The 18,175-nt window shown below is 32.3% G+C and overlaps 1 protein-coding gene across 1 annotated transcript; it reads right to left on the minus strand.

Moving 5' to 3' along the window:
* Window positions 1-4,014: 4,014 nt before the first annotated feature.
* Window positions 4,015-17,009, minus strand: LOC127710646 (sodium/calcium exchanger regulatory protein 1-like). Its single transcript, XM_052216586.1, has 5 exons — window positions 16,592-17,009; window positions 8,860-9,029; window positions 7,094-7,204; window positions 5,679-5,753; window positions 4,015-4,266 (listed from the first exon to the last, which is right to left on the minus strand). The coding sequence occupies exons 1-4, from the start codon at window positions 16,677-16,679 to the stop codon at window positions 5,700-5,702; spliced, it is 423 nt and encodes a 140-aa protein (XP_052072546.1). The 5' UTR covers window positions 16,680-17,009; the 3' UTR covers window positions 4,015-4,266; window positions 5,679-5,699.
* Window positions 17,010-18,175: the final 1,166 nt, after the last annotated feature.

Genomic DNA, 18,175 nt, shown 5'->3' on the forward strand with positions numbered 1-18,175 from the left:
TTTTGCAGTTTGGAGTTTACCATAAACGATTATGTACTTAGTAGAGGAGTCAAATTTAGAACAGATTCAGTAGAAGTAGTTTAACTTTGGTAAAAAGATATGTGACCATGATATCGTAGAGTCAACAAAGTTATCATTGGGTTCAAATTTATAGCATCTTGGAACAAAACCTTAGGACAAAAGAGATGATTTCAGCTTCTCAATATTGAACTTTTCATTTCTATGTAGTAACATTCCAGCAGCGCCTTCATATGGAGTGTATATGTCCAAGTTCATACATTATTCCAGGGCTTGTATTTCCTAGCGTGATTTCCTTGATAAAGGTTGCTGCTTACAATTGCAAGGAAGCTATTCGCTCTCACGAATTTAGTTGATCGTTATGGAATATATGTTTCACAGACGACGACGGATATGTTTTAATTGTCGTAACCACATTCCCATCCTCTTTTCTAAGAATGTTACCTACCGAATAAGACTTATTACCGGATTCGTGTTGTTCTGTCTTTAGGTCTTATATGTTGTGTTTTGTATACTGTTGTTTGATCCTTTTCCTTTTTTGACATGATGTTGTCAGTTTATTTTCGACTTATGACTTTGAATGTCCCTTTGATATCTTTCATCTCTCTTTTATCTAACATAGAGGCACATTGTCAAATTGCAAGTTTAAATAGTTTCTCGGGTTTTGATAACGAATACATTGAAATTGAATTACGATGTAAACATGTACCAAATACGAGACATTATTAATTGTGTATTTATACTTTGGAGATTATTCGTGTTTCCTTACGGATTATGCATTTAGCAGAAGTTCAGTTGATATCGCGCATACAGAACCATCCTTAGCCATAGGTGAATGGCCAGCTATATATATAGTATGATATTCAACTTAATTGTGTATTAGTTAACCAAAATCTATCTATTTAATTCAAATTAAAATGCCAACTTTGCACCATGATGTCGAGATAAGACTTCAAGCTTATCTTTTCAAACTAAAAACATACTCTACAACGATATGCATACACCAATACATTTTTCTGGTAGATCTGTATACAATACAAAAAGTCAATCCAAATCAAGGGAGCTTAGGCAAGGTTAATTGATATCTGTATCGATCTAAAGAAAATAATTACAACCACTAACACTTACATAAATGTTTAAATACTGTTTAAGGGAGCTTTTATAAAAGAGTTGCACATAGCTTCCTTCCGCTTAAATTTAACTAGAGGCTCTAAAGTGCCTGTGTTGCTCGTCTAGTTCTGTGTACATCTCATCAATTGACACTTTCCAAAACATGTTAACTCAAATAAAGAGTTGACCAACAGTTTCAGAAGTATTAACTTATTTGTAGATCTTGCCTCATGGATCATTTCTGCTCTCTAAAATTCAATCTATCAATGACGGGTGCCACTTGTGGAGTAGGATCTGCAAATCATTCCAGAACACATGAGATCACCCCCGGTTTTTTAGTGAGGTTCGTGTTGCTCAGTCTTTAGTTTTCTATGTAGTTTAAAAGTATTAGCCAAAAACGTAAAATAATGGTAAAAATCGTCAGTTGAGGATGCTAATTCTTATAAGGAGCCAACTGAGGATTTCCATATAGATCATACCACTCCATCAAGTGTGATACGATATTGATCCACTCGAGACAGTTAAATTTTCATATTTCAAACGCGAGGTTCGCCGAGTGTTTATATATATATATAATTTAACTGTCGATAGTGGACAACTATCGTAATGCAAGAGATTTGGTAGTGGAATCTGTTTCTCTAATGATTTTTAGACGGTATACAGATAATCGTGTTCCTTCTTTTCGAATGATCTGCAAAAAGATGTGTTCTTTCTATGCGACGTCATCAGGCATCGTCGTCACAATAGGAAATTCAGAGGAAAGCAAGAAAATTGACATCATAATCGAATTTTGACCAATGAAGAACTGAGATCAAACAAACCACATGTTGATTAGATAAAAATAATCAACAAGTCAGAAAAAAGGATAAATCTGGTAAGAATTAGAGTAACAATTTTACTCAGTTGCAGACCTTGTTGGATGGATTATTTTTGCCTTTTAAATTTTCTATATATCTTTTATAGTCTTCAAGATAGTAGGCACAAATGAAAGAATGGTAAAAATCATCATTAAAAGGCAATATCTCCAATAAGGGACCCAATTGATGATTTCGGCCTAAGAAACTTATTTGTAGATATGTTGTAAATAGACAAAAGTAGATCTTACCATGCTGAACATTTTTCTCCGTCACATTTTCTCTATCTACGGTGGTTTTCCGTTATGTGTGTGTGTGTGTGTTTGTGTGTGCGTTATTTTTTTGTTTTGTCTCCTAATCGTCATATATGTTTTTAATGGTATTGAATTGTACAAAAGAAACCAATAAAAGACTTTTAAGGCAAAATGCATTACATATTCACCCCCAAAAACAAAATCTGTAATCAAATTAAAAATAACGAATGATGATTAATGAGAAATTATGGGTAAACCATTTCATCAAGTTATTTTCGAATTAAAAACAGTCGCTGCTGCAATAAAATATGTCTAGACTAAAATTTGCATTTCGATCATATTATTTACACAGTGAAGTGTATTCATTTTTTTTTATATGTAAAATATGAAAATGGCAGATAACTTTAAAAGAAAAATGATAAAAATCAATTATTTGTAGTTCTTTAAAATGTAAAAAAAGTAGTTTAAAGATGTTTAAATCTCATAGGCACGTGACCATGATATCGTAGAGTAAAAAACTTATCCTTGGGTTAAACAGATATCAACATATTTTCCTGCAGAAGCCATAAACGAAGGATTGTGTTCTGGTTATTACATTGATAGAATAGACCTGACATATAATTAGTAAATTAATATATCAACAAATGATCAACCACCGGTCTCAAATGGAGCAGCTTTGTGATGGTGCCCGGTCGGCAACAAGAGCAAAATCTTGTATAACAACTATACTTAAAAATTTGATAACAGACAGAACTTACATACTGTTTGCACCAATTACTTCAATTACAACAAAGTCTGATCGCTATAGGTCACCATAGTCTTATCGGTGGCATAAGCGGGAGTGGTATGTGCGGGAATGATGGTATTAGCGGCTGTGGATAAGGAGGGGGAGGAGGTGGTGTAGATAGCGGTATGCTTGCCGGTTATGGAGCTGCATGCATAGGAATAAGACACCAAAATAGTCGGGTAATTACAAGTATAGACATGGGAATCAACACTTGTACTCTACGATCTCTAGGCAAGAGTATGATGTCGATGCCAGTGTATATGTTCTCTAAATGGGATGACAAACTACACATATTCTAAGAATACTACTATGTACTGGACAAGGAGTTCGCACGGATAAAAGAATAACTGCTTAAAAAAATTTACATCTTCATTTGTTAAAATACAGGAAAATACATGTCCATTTTGGTAATAAAACAGATTGTAAATTTCAAATAATTAATGAGAAATGTTTTAAATGATGGAATCCGAAAGCTTAAACAGGTAGGTAGGTAGTTACTCTTGCTGCGTGTTATTTCAGCGCAGACTTTATCGAACTATTTAAAGTTTTTGTGTCTTAATTGACACATACAGAAAACAAAGACTTATACATGTATGTGGATCAGTGACGTTGAAAAAATATAACATCTTAAGAAAAGATTCCATTTTATATGACTTGTTACATATCATATCGAATTGGTTTAGATTTAATATTTTTTTCGTAAATATTCTAACAACGTTTTTCGTCGATTTGTACATAAGGTGTGCTCTGATGGATAGTTTTCACATTGCCAATCATACAGCATTTCCTTATTTGTATATTGAAGATTACTAAAAGTACGGTGGTGCCTCATTTATTATGAAGATTTATTTTTAGTTTTAAGAGATGCCTTCTAAACGTCAATGGTGGTGATAGGATCTGCATACTTATAATGATTTCATTCTTAGCGTTCCATAATTATTAATCAAATTTGATAAAAATAATAAAATCCATTGCATATAAATTACTTAAATTTATCGAATGGTCATTTATTCTAATACATCATAAGTATGAAGTGAAAATATCAAGACATACATACATTTGTCCCAAGTATAAACAAAAATACAATATTTCTGTGGAATAAGGCTAAATTAGGCATCATTTGTACAGCAATAAAGTCATATAGCTTTATGTACACGTATATACTATTTTTGTAGACGAAGCAGTGTCCATACCACAAATAACAACAGCTCACTGGTCTTCAATAATATCACATATTCTTACCCTGTAAAAAAAAAACAACAAATATGTTTATGTGCATACAGTGCAAATATAAATAAAATTTAGCTGAGAGGGTTATAAAGCAAATTATTATCCCGAGAAAACATTGTCAATCGAGGTGAAGCCAAGGTTGACAATATTTATCAAGGGGTAAAAATCTGCTCTATCACCCTTTCAGTTACTTACTTTATTATACTGAGTGTTCTGTTATAACTGTCTATTAAATTTCAAATCCAAAGTCATAAATAAGACGTCTTGTACACAACAATCATCCGCATTTTAATTAACAAAGCGCACAATTGGTCCAAAATCTCTGTGAATGGTAATATAATATTAGCCACGGGATAGAGTAAATTATCTCCCTCGTATTAAGCAATCAAAATCGAGAATTTTAACATGAAATATAATAAATAAAAAAAATGCCATTACGCATTAACATTTCTCATGTTTTTTTCTTCATTCTTCCTAGCAAATGTTGTTGAATTTGCTCTGTAGTCGGTAATTCGGTGCTGAAATGATTACTTATAAAAAAGAAGATCTGGTATGATTGCCAATGAGACAACTCTCCCCAAGAGACCAAATGACACAGAAATTAACAACTATAGGTCACCGTACGGCCTTCAACAATGAGCAAAGCCCATACCGCACAGTCAGCTATAAAAGGCCCTGAAATGACAATGTAAATCAATTCAAACGAGGAAACTAACGGCTTAGTACTATGGCAGCAATGTCTCCACCTATTCAGTATACATTTGTAACTGTATCGATTTTGACTTTCCATCTCTTCAATGGTTTATATGAAACGGCTTAAAAATACATTTCTAAAACTCGAATTTACCCGTAAAAGGGTGATCCTGAAATATGCTGTGTGCATTAAGTTAATATATGTTGGCGTACTTATTTATCATTTTATTGACTGGTGTTTTTTACTTAAGGGCCTTACGAAGAATCGTTGTAAACATCGTCAAGTTTATATAATATATTTCAAGGAAATTTGTATGAACAATAAACAATAATAAATTAGTTCATCTGAGGTTGTGAGTTCGAATCCCGCACGTGGCAGGTGCGCCTGACTCCATTGACAATCTTAATTGACTAGGATTGTCAATTTTCCTACCGAAGGTCTGTGGTTCTCTCCGGCTTCCTCCACCAATAAAAATTGACCGCCACGAAATTGCACAAAAGTGGTGAAAGTGGTGTAAAACACCAATCAATCAATCAATCAATCATATTAAATTAATTGAGGTGACTGGTTGAGAAGATGTGTTTTTTTTTCTCGTTTAAGACACTTTGTGATATAACAAGAAATTAACAGTAATATGCTGTTTTTATTTACAATTGATCTCTGAGAAACACATGATATAATTGAATTCCACTTGATGGCATTCAATGACACTTTTCTATAAATGAACCTACCATATATAATCTGAATCAGCCTCAATTAACTGGTTTGAAATACCGTATACATTTAACCTCTCCAACCAACATAGTCTGAAATAAGATATTTGTTTTGATTACAAACGCCGAGTATTTTTTGAAAAAATTACAGCTGTCACAAACAGCAAGTACTCTAAGTTCTGTGTGTTGTGTCCTTGTTGTTGTTTGGGATGTATAAATACCATGACACGTCCGATCTGTGTTTTTGTTAGATGTTTTCCTGTTTTGTATTGATCTGAAAAGTAAGCCCTTTTCAACTGATTTTTATAGTTTGTTAATATTAAGTTGTACTGTTACACCACTGTCCGAGGTTAGGTATAGGGTTGGCGCCTTCAATCATGTTAACTCCGCCAGCCACATACTATGTGCCTGTCCCAAGTCAGGAGCCTGTAGTTCAGTGATTGTCGTTGGTTGATGTCTGTCATATTTGTTTTTATAAATTATTTTGTTATAAATTAGGCCGTTAGTTTTCTGAATTGATTTTTTTCATATTTTTCATGTCGGGCCCTTTTATAGCCGACTATACGGTATGGGTTTTTCTCATTGTTGAAGGCCGTACGGTTGTCTATAATTGCTTACATCCACTTCATTTGAACTTTGGTGGATAGTTGTCTCATTGGTAATCATGCCACATGTAACACCATTGCATGTACTAAATTATATACTTATTCATTAATTATCGGATTATCATCTATCTATTCATATGCATTTTTTAACTATTAGTAAGTAAACTCTGAAAACAAGACGTCTAACGGTTGGTTTTACATAGTAAAACTATGTTTAACCTGCCATTTTATCTTTCTGCTGCAATAATTTTGACTATAATGGCGTTCATTTGTCTTTTTGTCAATTGCCTAATGTGTGAATTGTTTTCATCCTATTAAGCTGAATCTGAATTTGGACAATTGGGTTTTGGAATTACAAAGTAGTATTAAACATGATTGATTTGTTATTTTTACGAATTTAATTACTGTCTTTACAAAATTTCACCATATGTAATTACAACTGAATATTTGCTTATCAACAACGTTTTCGATATAAGTATAGTATAGTGATTATGCAGTTTTGTCAGTTTCAATAATTCCATGATAGACAGTATAGATTTACTTTAGATACATGATCAGTGTGAAAGAACGGATAGTGACAACAACATGTTCGTTCCTTTGTTGTTACCGTTTGTTGTTTGGTATAATTGGTATTTAATCTTTTATATGTTTTTGTTTGACAAACTTATCGTGATGTAATTACAGCAAACAATTATATAACACATAGCTAGACTTAATGTGTCAAAGAATGGATTCAATGTCATTATAACAAATAATGAGATACTTGGAATGGATTCCTGTTGAAGGACAAATAAGTATAATGGCTAAGTTTATACGATATACACAAACCTGTACTAGTTCATCATTAAGTTTCTGTCGTTGGAACGTCTGTGGTTTCTGTTTCTCGTTCATTGGTGTTGCTTCCGTTATTAGTTTACTTTCTTCCCACCTTGTTTTACACTGCAGTATAATTGATCAGTAAAATGATTTCACAATGAATTGTCACACTGTACAATATTGTTATGATAGTCTGGATAGGGTTTACAGAATAGAAAATAATAGGCCAATATAGCAGAAAAATGGGCCAACAAAAGAGGAGAATACAGAAATAAAGGACATAAGAAAGATGATGAAAACAAAATAATGGGGAGTTAAAACATAAAAAATATAGAATAATGGACAAACACATAAAGAAAAGAGAAAAATATCCTATTAAATTAAAGATTACAGAAATGAAGGACCGACTTCCCCCCGGCCACCCCCTTTTCCGCAGACCCTCTGTTATTGGTGTAGGATTTGCAATAGAATAGTATTATAATTTTGATATGGTGATTTATACACTCTGGTACATTCATTTCACTGTGCAAAATCGGGTTTTGTCTGCAGTTCAATTTTACGCTTAAAACGTTTACAAATGTCATAGATTTTCAAAATCTTTCGATACGATCTTACCCGATGAAGGATATTTAACAGTAAACATTCCACGTTTTGCATTTTCAGATACATGTATCATGCATAAAGCATGGACAAATTTTCTATAGTTACATTGGAATGCAGTCGTTGGTTTCAAATCATCTCCGGAGAAAATAAAGATAGATGAGATGAAAACGTCGAACGAACAGACACAATAAAGACCAGACATAGGATCGAAGTGTGATGGCCAACAGGACATACTTTCAATTTCTGCCATTCTTTATCTCTACGTTTTATTCACATTTTCGCTAGGTAGACTAATGAGATTAAAAGTTTTCGGAATTTCCAGTTCTTCCATCTATAATATATAATTTGTGTGAGCGGAAATAATATAAAGCAACTGGGGTAAATGTTAAAATGCAATACTAAATTAAGCTAACGCTTTCAGTTGTAAAATTTTATTAATAGTGGTACCATTTAATCAGGAATGCTTTGGAATTACGCAATGAATTACGGTATGAAAATTGTATGAAGTTAGTTCTCTGGTTTAAGTCGAAATCACGAATTTGTTAAACAGAAACAGCTTATCCAATGTTCTGCTATATGGCTTATCCTAATAATAATACTACAACGCATTTTGTAATAAAGGTTTGATGTGGTGTTAATGTGGTTCATAAGTGTTTCTCGTTTCTCGTTTTTTATATAGATTAGACCGTTGGTTTTCCCGTTTGAATGGTTTTACACTAGTAATTTTTGGGGCCCTTTATAACTTACTGTTTGGTGTGAGCCAAGGCTCCGTGTCGAAGACCGTACTTTGACCTATAATGGTTTACTTTTGTAAATTTTGACTTGGATGGAGAGTTGTCTCATTGGCACTCATACATTTTGTACCACATCTTCTTATATCTATTGGTAAAAATATCATCAATAACATATTAACGGTACTTTTCTGCACTAGATGCGCATCTAGATGACAATACATTTCGCTTCTTATCAATCTATAAATAGATTTGAAGGGAAAGTTCCAGGAAGTCCAGATTAAGATTCCAAAAAGCTTTATTGAAATTCATTTTACCGGTGTACAAGGATTTGTTCGGGGGAACAGATTCATTGACAGAATCTACTACCCCGTCCAAATAAAAAATAATAATAATTAAGATAAAGTAATATAAAAATGTGTGTATCCGATTTCGTTCACTTACATTCATTTCAGATCCCTCAAACGATTGTACATGTTCTTTATCTAGGTCAAATGTTAATACTTGGTTGAAAAAGCTAACTTTAGAAATCATTTTAATAATGCCATCTTCAACTGTAAATTCCACTGTTGGAGTTGCCGCTCCAGCTAATTTTCTAAACACAATATTTAAACCTACAAAAAAAAAACACATTTTTTTTTTCAAAAAGTATGGTACACATCAGTGGATATATATATGAACATAGAATGTAGATGTATTTGTTATCTATAAAAAAAAAAAGCATATAGACTTTTTTTTAATAATAATTAAGTAATACAATTTGTTTTCCATACTCTTTGTTTCATCGTGTGATTGAAAAGCACCTAGTCTAAAAGCCAAATGCTAATATGCACAACTCAATGTATATGTCGTCCAGCTACGTTTGAATTTTCACTAGTTTCTGAAATAAGTTTTCGCATGACGGTTAACATATTTGTTTGATACACGTGGATCTGTTTACACTTTTGTAGCTACTGAGATAACGCCTGGATTTCGGTTGAGCTCTTGTTGCTCAGTCTTTAGTTTTCTATATTGCGTTTTGTGGACCTTCTTTTTATCTTTCGCCGTTTCTCGTTTTTTTGTCTTGGCGTTGTAAGTTTGTCATCGACTTATGAGTTTGAATGTCTCTTTGGTATTATCTGCCTCTCTTATACAACTGTCGTGCACTGGCCAAACCAGCTTGTATTATACATACTGTTACATGTATCATATCTGTTTTTGAAGTTTAATATTATCATTGACGAATTCAATTCCAAGTGTTCCGAACAAAACACTGATTTTAGTGCATACGGCGCCTATTTCTGGGCTAGTCTACTTCCAGTTCATCGAGATCAAATGTTTGGGAAGCCACACATATGAAATATTTGAGAACCTAAAATCCAAAAGCTACAATTAGATCAACCTACTTATAATAGTTTGGGCCAAGTTTGCATGAATTACAACCTTAGTTTTATTACAGTAAAAAAAAATCATAAAACTTTGGTCAATATTAGAGTTACTGCTGTTTAACACAGGTAACATTTTTCAAATATAATATTGCCTGATCATCGTTGTGTCATACCGAAATAAATACTTGAAGTCAATTATACAAAAATACGACATCTTTGTTTCATGTTTTCTTTCGTAAAGCTCCTTTGTGAATCCTCAACTTAAATGTACTGTATGAAACATGGCCTTGGGATTAAAATGAGACAAGTTTACTTAGTGTTAATTATATAGAACTTGGTATACGACAAAGATACATAGTTATTTTTATTTTATATTGTATATTGACCTCAAGATCCTTTTGCTTAGAGCATTTCTGGACAATCCCTACACCTGTGTTCTCAATTCTTTCTTTAATGACATTTTTGAAAGAAGAAAACATGAAAATAAAATTCATCAATTTGGAATTTGTTTAAAACTGCATCGCAGTACGTTTGACAAGAAATCAGTTATTCCCTTTGTTAAGAATCTCCAAAGGAATTTCCTACATCAGAATAGATAATATATGATCTTCGTAAATGCAAAATGGCTGATCTACTCCTCTTGTGTTTCAATAACACGATGCTGAAATTAATTCCAGTAAATCTGTCTTTCAAAGATATCTAGACACTGATTAATTAGCACAGAGTTGCATGTATTGCTGTCTATTCAGAATGAGGTACAATCCTCCGTTTGCCTTCTGTTGCATATATTGTCGACCTATTGCTGCTACAGATAACGTTAGACCTGCTTCTGATAGTCAGATCGAAATGAATATGGTCTGACTCTCATTTATCCTTTATGTCATAGAAACTACCAAGGTTTAACAGCTGTTAATTTTCAAGTCTTCGACATTATGAGAAGTTTAAATATTTTGAAATATGACATTTTGGGTGCTAAGTCATATTGACATCCATGGAAACACGGGTGTAGATCGGGATACCAAAATCGACTTAATGATCTCTAAACCATATACTGATTTTATATAAAATATTTGAGAATATGTTTACAATCTATTATGTCTATGGGAAAATAATTGGAATAAAATGTCTAGTAACCAATTTTATGAAATTATACCAGCTAGTAATATTATTGTAAATAATTTAATATGATGGCTTCTCGTTGAGAGTAATTTCTAGATGACGGATTGGGCAAACAAGCTATATAGAATAACACACGACGGCATCAGAGGTGGGAATGGGCAGATTCCGGGCCCCCTTATGGGGCTACATATATAATAAATGCATAGACTTAACATGTCAAACTCCTAACGTTGACTAATCCCCCCCTTTTTTTTCTTCAAAATCCTGTATTCGCATCTGCCCCACATGTTTATAAAATATCAATTCCAGCCACAACGTACATATTGTAATTTCAAGCATACTATCAAATTATTGAATAATTACAAGATGACGGATTGGTCAAATTAGAATAATATGCGAGGGCATTTTTTTCAAAATTCCAGCCACAACGTACATATTGCGACTGCAAGCATGATACGATTAAGATAATGATTTTGGTGATTATACCCAATACGTTTTTAAAACTAATAAAAGATTTGATCTATTTAAAAATAAGCTATAATTTTGTTTCATTTCAAATGAATATAGATTTGTAAAATCCAATTGCAATTACACTGATCATTAAAGGAATAGATGCGTGTTATGCCATTATTTGATTTGTGTGACGCGTGTCTTACACACGTGATGATGTTGCGTAATATATGCCACTGGACGTAAAGCATACACAAGCAACTCCATAAAATGACAAATTTAAAATATAGTGCATTCTAATATCGTTCTGTTAGATTTATAGTAAAAGTCGAGTTTGAGTTAACAGAGTTCCTATTCGAGTCATACACCGAGTGTAAGTTCGAGTTAGCATTGAAGTTGATTATAGAGTTTAGTTGCAAATCAAAATAGTGCGCATGTTTGAGCTAAAATTAGAGTAAGAGTAGTAGTAAAAAACGTATTGATATCGAATTCCGTGCGCGCAGAAAGTTTTTCTTAAATAAATTTTATCATGTCCACTGGAGATAAAAAAAAATCGAAAGTCTAAAACAGCATTTTTAGAGCAAACCAATTTTAATGAGTGAAAACAGAGTAATCAAAGCCTCCCACTGGACCTAAGGGAGTTACAACTCATGATAAAATGAGGAGGTATGATAGGAGCCATTATTTTGTCCTCGAAATTGCACTAAGAGTAAAACTATTCAAGTCTTACAAAATCACTAGAACACACCCGCGGGTTCGTGACTGAATGAATGTACCTACGCTTTATTTTAGCCTGGGCCCGTATGCATAAAGCTACTTAAGTTAAGGAAACTCCGCCCTTTTTACCTAAGTGGTATGCATAAAAAATCTTAAACTAAGTATTTCTTTAGGAAAATCTTAGTTGTTTAAAGTCACGCCCATAAAACTTAAGTGGTATGCATAAAACCCCTTATACTTAGAAAACGCCTAAGATTACACTTAAGTCTAAGGTACCTATAGTGCTACCTTAAATTTTCAAAAATAGTTAAAAATCAGTCGAAAGTATGCGTTTTTTGCAGAACATTTATATATTAGCTACAATTTAATTGTCAGTAATAAAATACTATTAAATACATCTTTTGTTTATTGCTAAATATTAACGATCATCGTAATTTTCTTAAAATCACGTTTTATCAACAAATCAAGAGATAACCGAGGGTAGTTATATAATGTTACTTCATTATACCCTTATTTCCCAGTCTCGTTGTTGTGTCATGATACCGAAAAGTACTCAGTTTTTACACTCATGGAATTCGTGCTATTATTTTTCTTTTGTTTTACTCTGAACGTGCATGTTTACACAAGTAATTTTAAACGTTTAATTCTTAAAATACACAGCGTGGTATCAATTGTAGCCATTAGTAAAAAATAGTATGAAGAGAAAGAAAGAGATGAGGAACTTCAGGCATGCAAAACCATGTTTACTGTGTGTGTGTGTGGGGGGGGGGAGGGGGGGATGTTTATTTCAATGATAAATGTAGCAAAATATATATTGGGAAAAACTGTTGCTTATATCTAAAAATAAATTTATCGTATTTTATTCATTCAAGAAGTTTGAAACTCTAATGCAAGCATGTAAAACAAAATTCAAAACTTTAATGAAACTTGACAAATTAATGTTACTATTATGAAAATCTGAAGAATGTTATTTGATAGTCTGTTTATAATCTTTTTTTGATTTTCCAAGTCAAGGGACCAAAAAGTAGCCTTATCATACCTTCTACTTTTCTATACATAACTCATGGTCTGACAAATTACCAGACAAAATGTATCATTTAAGTAGTGCCTTTGTTAAAGTAGATGTTACCCTCGAGAACCTATAGGCTACCAGCAGAGGTATCATCTCTTGAGAATCTTGCGGACCCTTGTACCTGTAATTATTTGACTTAAATAGAAGTAAAGGTAATTACTAAAAAATGAATTGTAAATTCGAAATTGACAGAAGCATGACAACAATAAACAAATTAGGATTTCGCTTCGGCCATGTTTGTGGTTCTCACCTTAAATAACAAATGCATTCAGTAAAGCATACCTCTGTCCTTTTATATTCTAAGTTTAAGCTTTGTATTTCGTTTCCATTTAAGCATTCGGGCAAGCACCATTTTGACATCTTATATTATTTTATTTGTTACCACTATACCGTTTAAAACTATAAAATGTTTGTTATTTGTAAAAAATTTGAAATGTTAACTGTGAAAATGAACGCGTTTAACCGTGCTCAATGATATACAGATGAAAATAAGAAAGTTGCGGAAACTATGAAGATGGTCATCTATTTTTGTGTTTATTGCCCCTTTACTGTGTATTGTATTCGTTTTAAACTGTTAAAGGTTTATTATTAAATGTTTTAACTGGGAAAGACAATGCATTTTAATGCAAGGATATTCAAATAAAAATTAGTCATTTAGGGAAACTGTGAAGGTGATCATAGTCAAGAATTTTTTTTCTGTATATGGCACTTCATAATCTTTATTTATTATTTCATTTCTTGCATATGCCGTCGATTAATTCTTAAACAACTTCCTTAATGAAATCTGCTATGAAAATAGATAAAATATTATGCACTTTTTGAACCCGAGTGTATTTCACTTTGATTATTTTTTATATCAATGAATGTGTTCATTATGTAACATCCGCATGTATTGAATAAAATAATAAAATATTCCGTTTGAACTAACATATATAAAATTGAACTGCAATACAATAGCACTGTAGCGTTTATTTAAAAGAGAAATTTATTTTGATTTATTTTTGGTTTTATTTTTTTTATTTTGAAAGTTTGTGAATAGTTTAATGATTAAAAGTACACTGAAGTTTGATAAACACAGTTTGCACGAATTTAAGTTACTATTTCTGTTAATACTGCACGCAACAATTTGCACTTTAACTAGCGGTGATAGTCACATAATAATAATAGAAAAACCAACATGTAATTTGATTTGACAGAACATTTGTACCTGTAATTTATACGATAGTATTGTACAAATATAAATGTTTCAAAAGTTTGTAAATTAATTTTTTTCTTTTTAATCCCCTTTATTTGTTTTACCAGTTTTCATAATTCACTACCATTAGATTCCGTCAGAAGAATTCGTCAAACTTTGAGAATGAGGCGGAGTATGCGGAGGAATAACAATTATATTTACTTAATTACAGTCAGTCTCAGTTTGTTCTACTGTAATCATAATTTTAACGAGTTTATTACAGCGTCCCATAACTTTCGAAGTTATCTAATTGTCGTTATTAAAAAATTTCAAATGATTATTCAACAGGCGTTTTACAAAGACAGTTTAGTATTACGTCTCGGACAACTGTACGCTGTTAAAAATCTTGTTCAAGTATACGAATATAGCAGATGTGTTCACATTTGGAAACTTGTCTTTTTATGAACATTAAAAAGAAATAACGATCATTGTATATTTCAATTTGGGGAAATAACAAGAAAAGTATTTTAATTCCAACCTGAGCATACAATTTATTCTGTTGTGCATTTTTATAATACATATGATCAAGATCAATTTTAAATCATTAGATAACTAATAAGATTTGTTAAATAAAATAACATCAAAATTCCAGATCAACATGTAACTCAGAATATAGAAAAAATCGTAGTTGCGTTCTCAGCTTCAGACGTCACATGGCACCCTTGGCCACAAGTCACAACGCCATTTTACTTTCTAATAGAAAAAGTATCACAAGGGTTGACTGGGATATAGAAATATAGTTATCCCTCGGACTCCCTTTGTCCCGGCGGTAAAACCCTTGCTTAAGTGGGACGTCCGTTTTGTTTTGCGGGATGTATAAATACGCAGGCACGTCCGGTACGAATAGAGATGTTGAATCCGATGCATCGTGTAGAGAGAATGTATCGGCCTCTGCATTCTAAATAGATCTTGTAACAATTATCAGAATGGTCCGTACGTGGTATGTTGCAAGGCGAAATTTCTATCTGTCCCTATCCAACGTACAGTCATTTTCCGTGACAGTCCAAATGTCTTGACCTTTAACACAGTCTACCTCAATCTTACCGAACCTACCTTTTGTATCAATTATTAATTTGCTCTCGTTCTAAACATTCATGAAATAGTTTCCACTGGATGTAAAACTAACAACAACAACAACAACAATCAACAACAACAACAACAACAAACAACAACAATCAATAGAAAGAAAGATAAATAAAATTTTCATAGCTGTTAGCTTCCCATTTTCATTTGTTTCTGTGGATAAAACCAGACACAATAAATTGGTGCATGGTGATGTATAAAAACATAGGAATAAAAAGTAAGGACTTTTATCGTACCATCTGGTTGTGTTTCAGGTCAGAGACCCGTTATCGTCTACGTGTTTTAAAAAAAAGTATAAATTTACATTGACGATAACGGGCTATATGTTGAACCTGGAGACCATTCTCTATGACTCAGACATATATAATTAAATCCTCTGAACATTTCCTTTCTAAAAGTTTATGAAATTATTTATTGTGTTGTCTTTACAAGCATCTTTGCTCAAATTATGTTAGAACTGTAGCACTTGAAAGTGAGATATCAATTTTTTTATAAATACATTTACATAACGAAGCTATGGCTATCTATAGTCATGCGGAGGACACCATTCTCCTCCACATCAAATACAACCCCACTCTGTTGCACCGTATAGACAATATCTCCCAACAATGTCTGCCTTCTGGTTATTTACATATACATCTCCGTTTATTCACATATTTACATTGAGGACAAGGTGTGAAATTTACGTGTTATGATACATTATGTATGTGACATCATTTTATATACATTTGAATACATGATTTCTTTCAGATGAAAGATGTTTTACTTATAGTTTTCGTCGCCAACCGAAATATTTTTTATTTATAATAAAAAAGGAGATGTGGTATGATTGCCAATGAGACAACTATCCACCAAAGTTCAAATGAAGTGGATGTAAGCAATTATAGACAACCGTACGGCCTTCAACATTGAGTAAAACCCAAACCGTGTAGTCGGCTATAAAAGGCCCCGACTTGAAACAATCCAATTGAAAAAGCTAATGGCCTTAATAATGTTCTTTTCTCAAATAGAAGCACAAACAAAAGAGTTTCTGAAAATTTCTATACTTTTTGAATACAAAAATATTCTTCGTCGTTATGATTTATAAGTTCGCTTGAACAAAAATTCATTTAAATAAGAGAAAAAAATGCTCACCCAATTCCTTAAGAAATTCGTCGAAATTCTCACTTCTGTCTAATTTCCATTTACCTCCTAATTCCGATTTTATTTCTTCCAAAGCCATTGTAAAATCCAATGTTTTTTTTAATTTAAAAAACTAAATACCAATATATTTTCCTTAAAACAATACTACAAACTATTTCCTCAAAATTCGCACCGTAATAAAATGACGTATGTGTTAAAATGGTTAATAACAGAAAGTGTCAATCAGACAGATATAAAACGCAATCTAACTGTTTTGTAATGAACAGATCGATCGAGCATCAAAATAGCACTAACTGACTATCCTCAGTCGCTACTGATGTATAACCACAGTACCTCATTTAACATAACACATATGTTAACAATGTATCGACATGTTATACAACTACAGATCGATTTAAACTTTTATAAGTTAAATAACAATTTAAGGAAGAATGAGTTTTTATATGTTTACATTTGTCATATTTTGTGTGCAGGTTATTTACATTTATTACAGGGAGAGTATTTTGTTTAGTTAGGATAATGTTCTCTACTAAAGAATGAATTACATTTCCTCATAATATTTATTGTATTTAATGATTTTTCTATTTTAAGATGCAGACAAGTGGGTGTATGACATAAAATGTCAACGCAAATTTACTTTGTTGTGGAAAATAAAACTTTCAGGAGAGATTTACGATTACAAATAATCAATATATTTGTCCTAACAAGAATTGTCAATGAACGTAACGTATGAATGGATGTATGCTGTACAATATATAAATATGCTACAATGAAAACAGACATTTATTCCACTTTTTTCTATGTAGCATGTATTTTGCCTTTTTCTATGTAACATGTATTCTACATGTATGGACCTTAGTTCACTGTTTGCAAGTTTCCAATTAACAATTATATAATCAAATTAAAACAAATCGGCTAAATAATCTCAGACAAGAAGGATCGCTGATCTTTTAGATTTAAATTCTATGAAACATTTTTGACTTTTCAAACTTTTATACTCGAGCGCAACCAATGAAGTATATTCAAGAATCATGTGTTGACAATGGCGCAGCGCGCACGCAAGTCGGTCTCATACAATTTACATTGATTACTGTAAAGAAAATCCGAGTCAAAAAGGTTTCAAACATGGGTTCTATTCAGGTCGTGTTTCCGTCATGCTAAAGTCGCTTGAGTTAGAGTTCAAATGTATGTTGAAGAAGAGATGTTGAGGATACAACTATACTTTGTTCGCTTCAAAACACTTCGAACACATCATGGTTAATTAAAGGACGCTTGCCAGCTAAAGAATTCATTTCATTAGGAAAGCTTGAGACTTTACACATGAACCTGCAAAAAAACCCACCTTTATATTGTGAACCTTATTTTAAACATGTATTAACAACCAGATCCAAACAAAGACTTATTTTTCCTATGTTCTACAGATTTAACACACATAGTTACACACACATATATATATATATATTGTCCAAATTAAGAGTCCCAACTCATTTGTGGGGGAAAAGTAATAAAAAAGGAACACGGTATCATGGGACGGAATTCAGACAACCTCTAATTGTGTTATCGTTGAGAAGTAAA

The sequence above is a fragment of the Mytilus californianus genome, unplaced genomic scaffold (assembly GCF_021869535.1).
Source record: "Mytilus californianus isolate M0D057914Y unplaced genomic scaffold, xbMytCali1.0.p SCAF_8, whole genome shotgun sequence".
Classification (NCBI taxonomy): domain Eukaryota; kingdom Metazoa; phylum Mollusca; class Bivalvia; order Mytilida; family Mytilidae; genus Mytilus; species Mytilus californianus.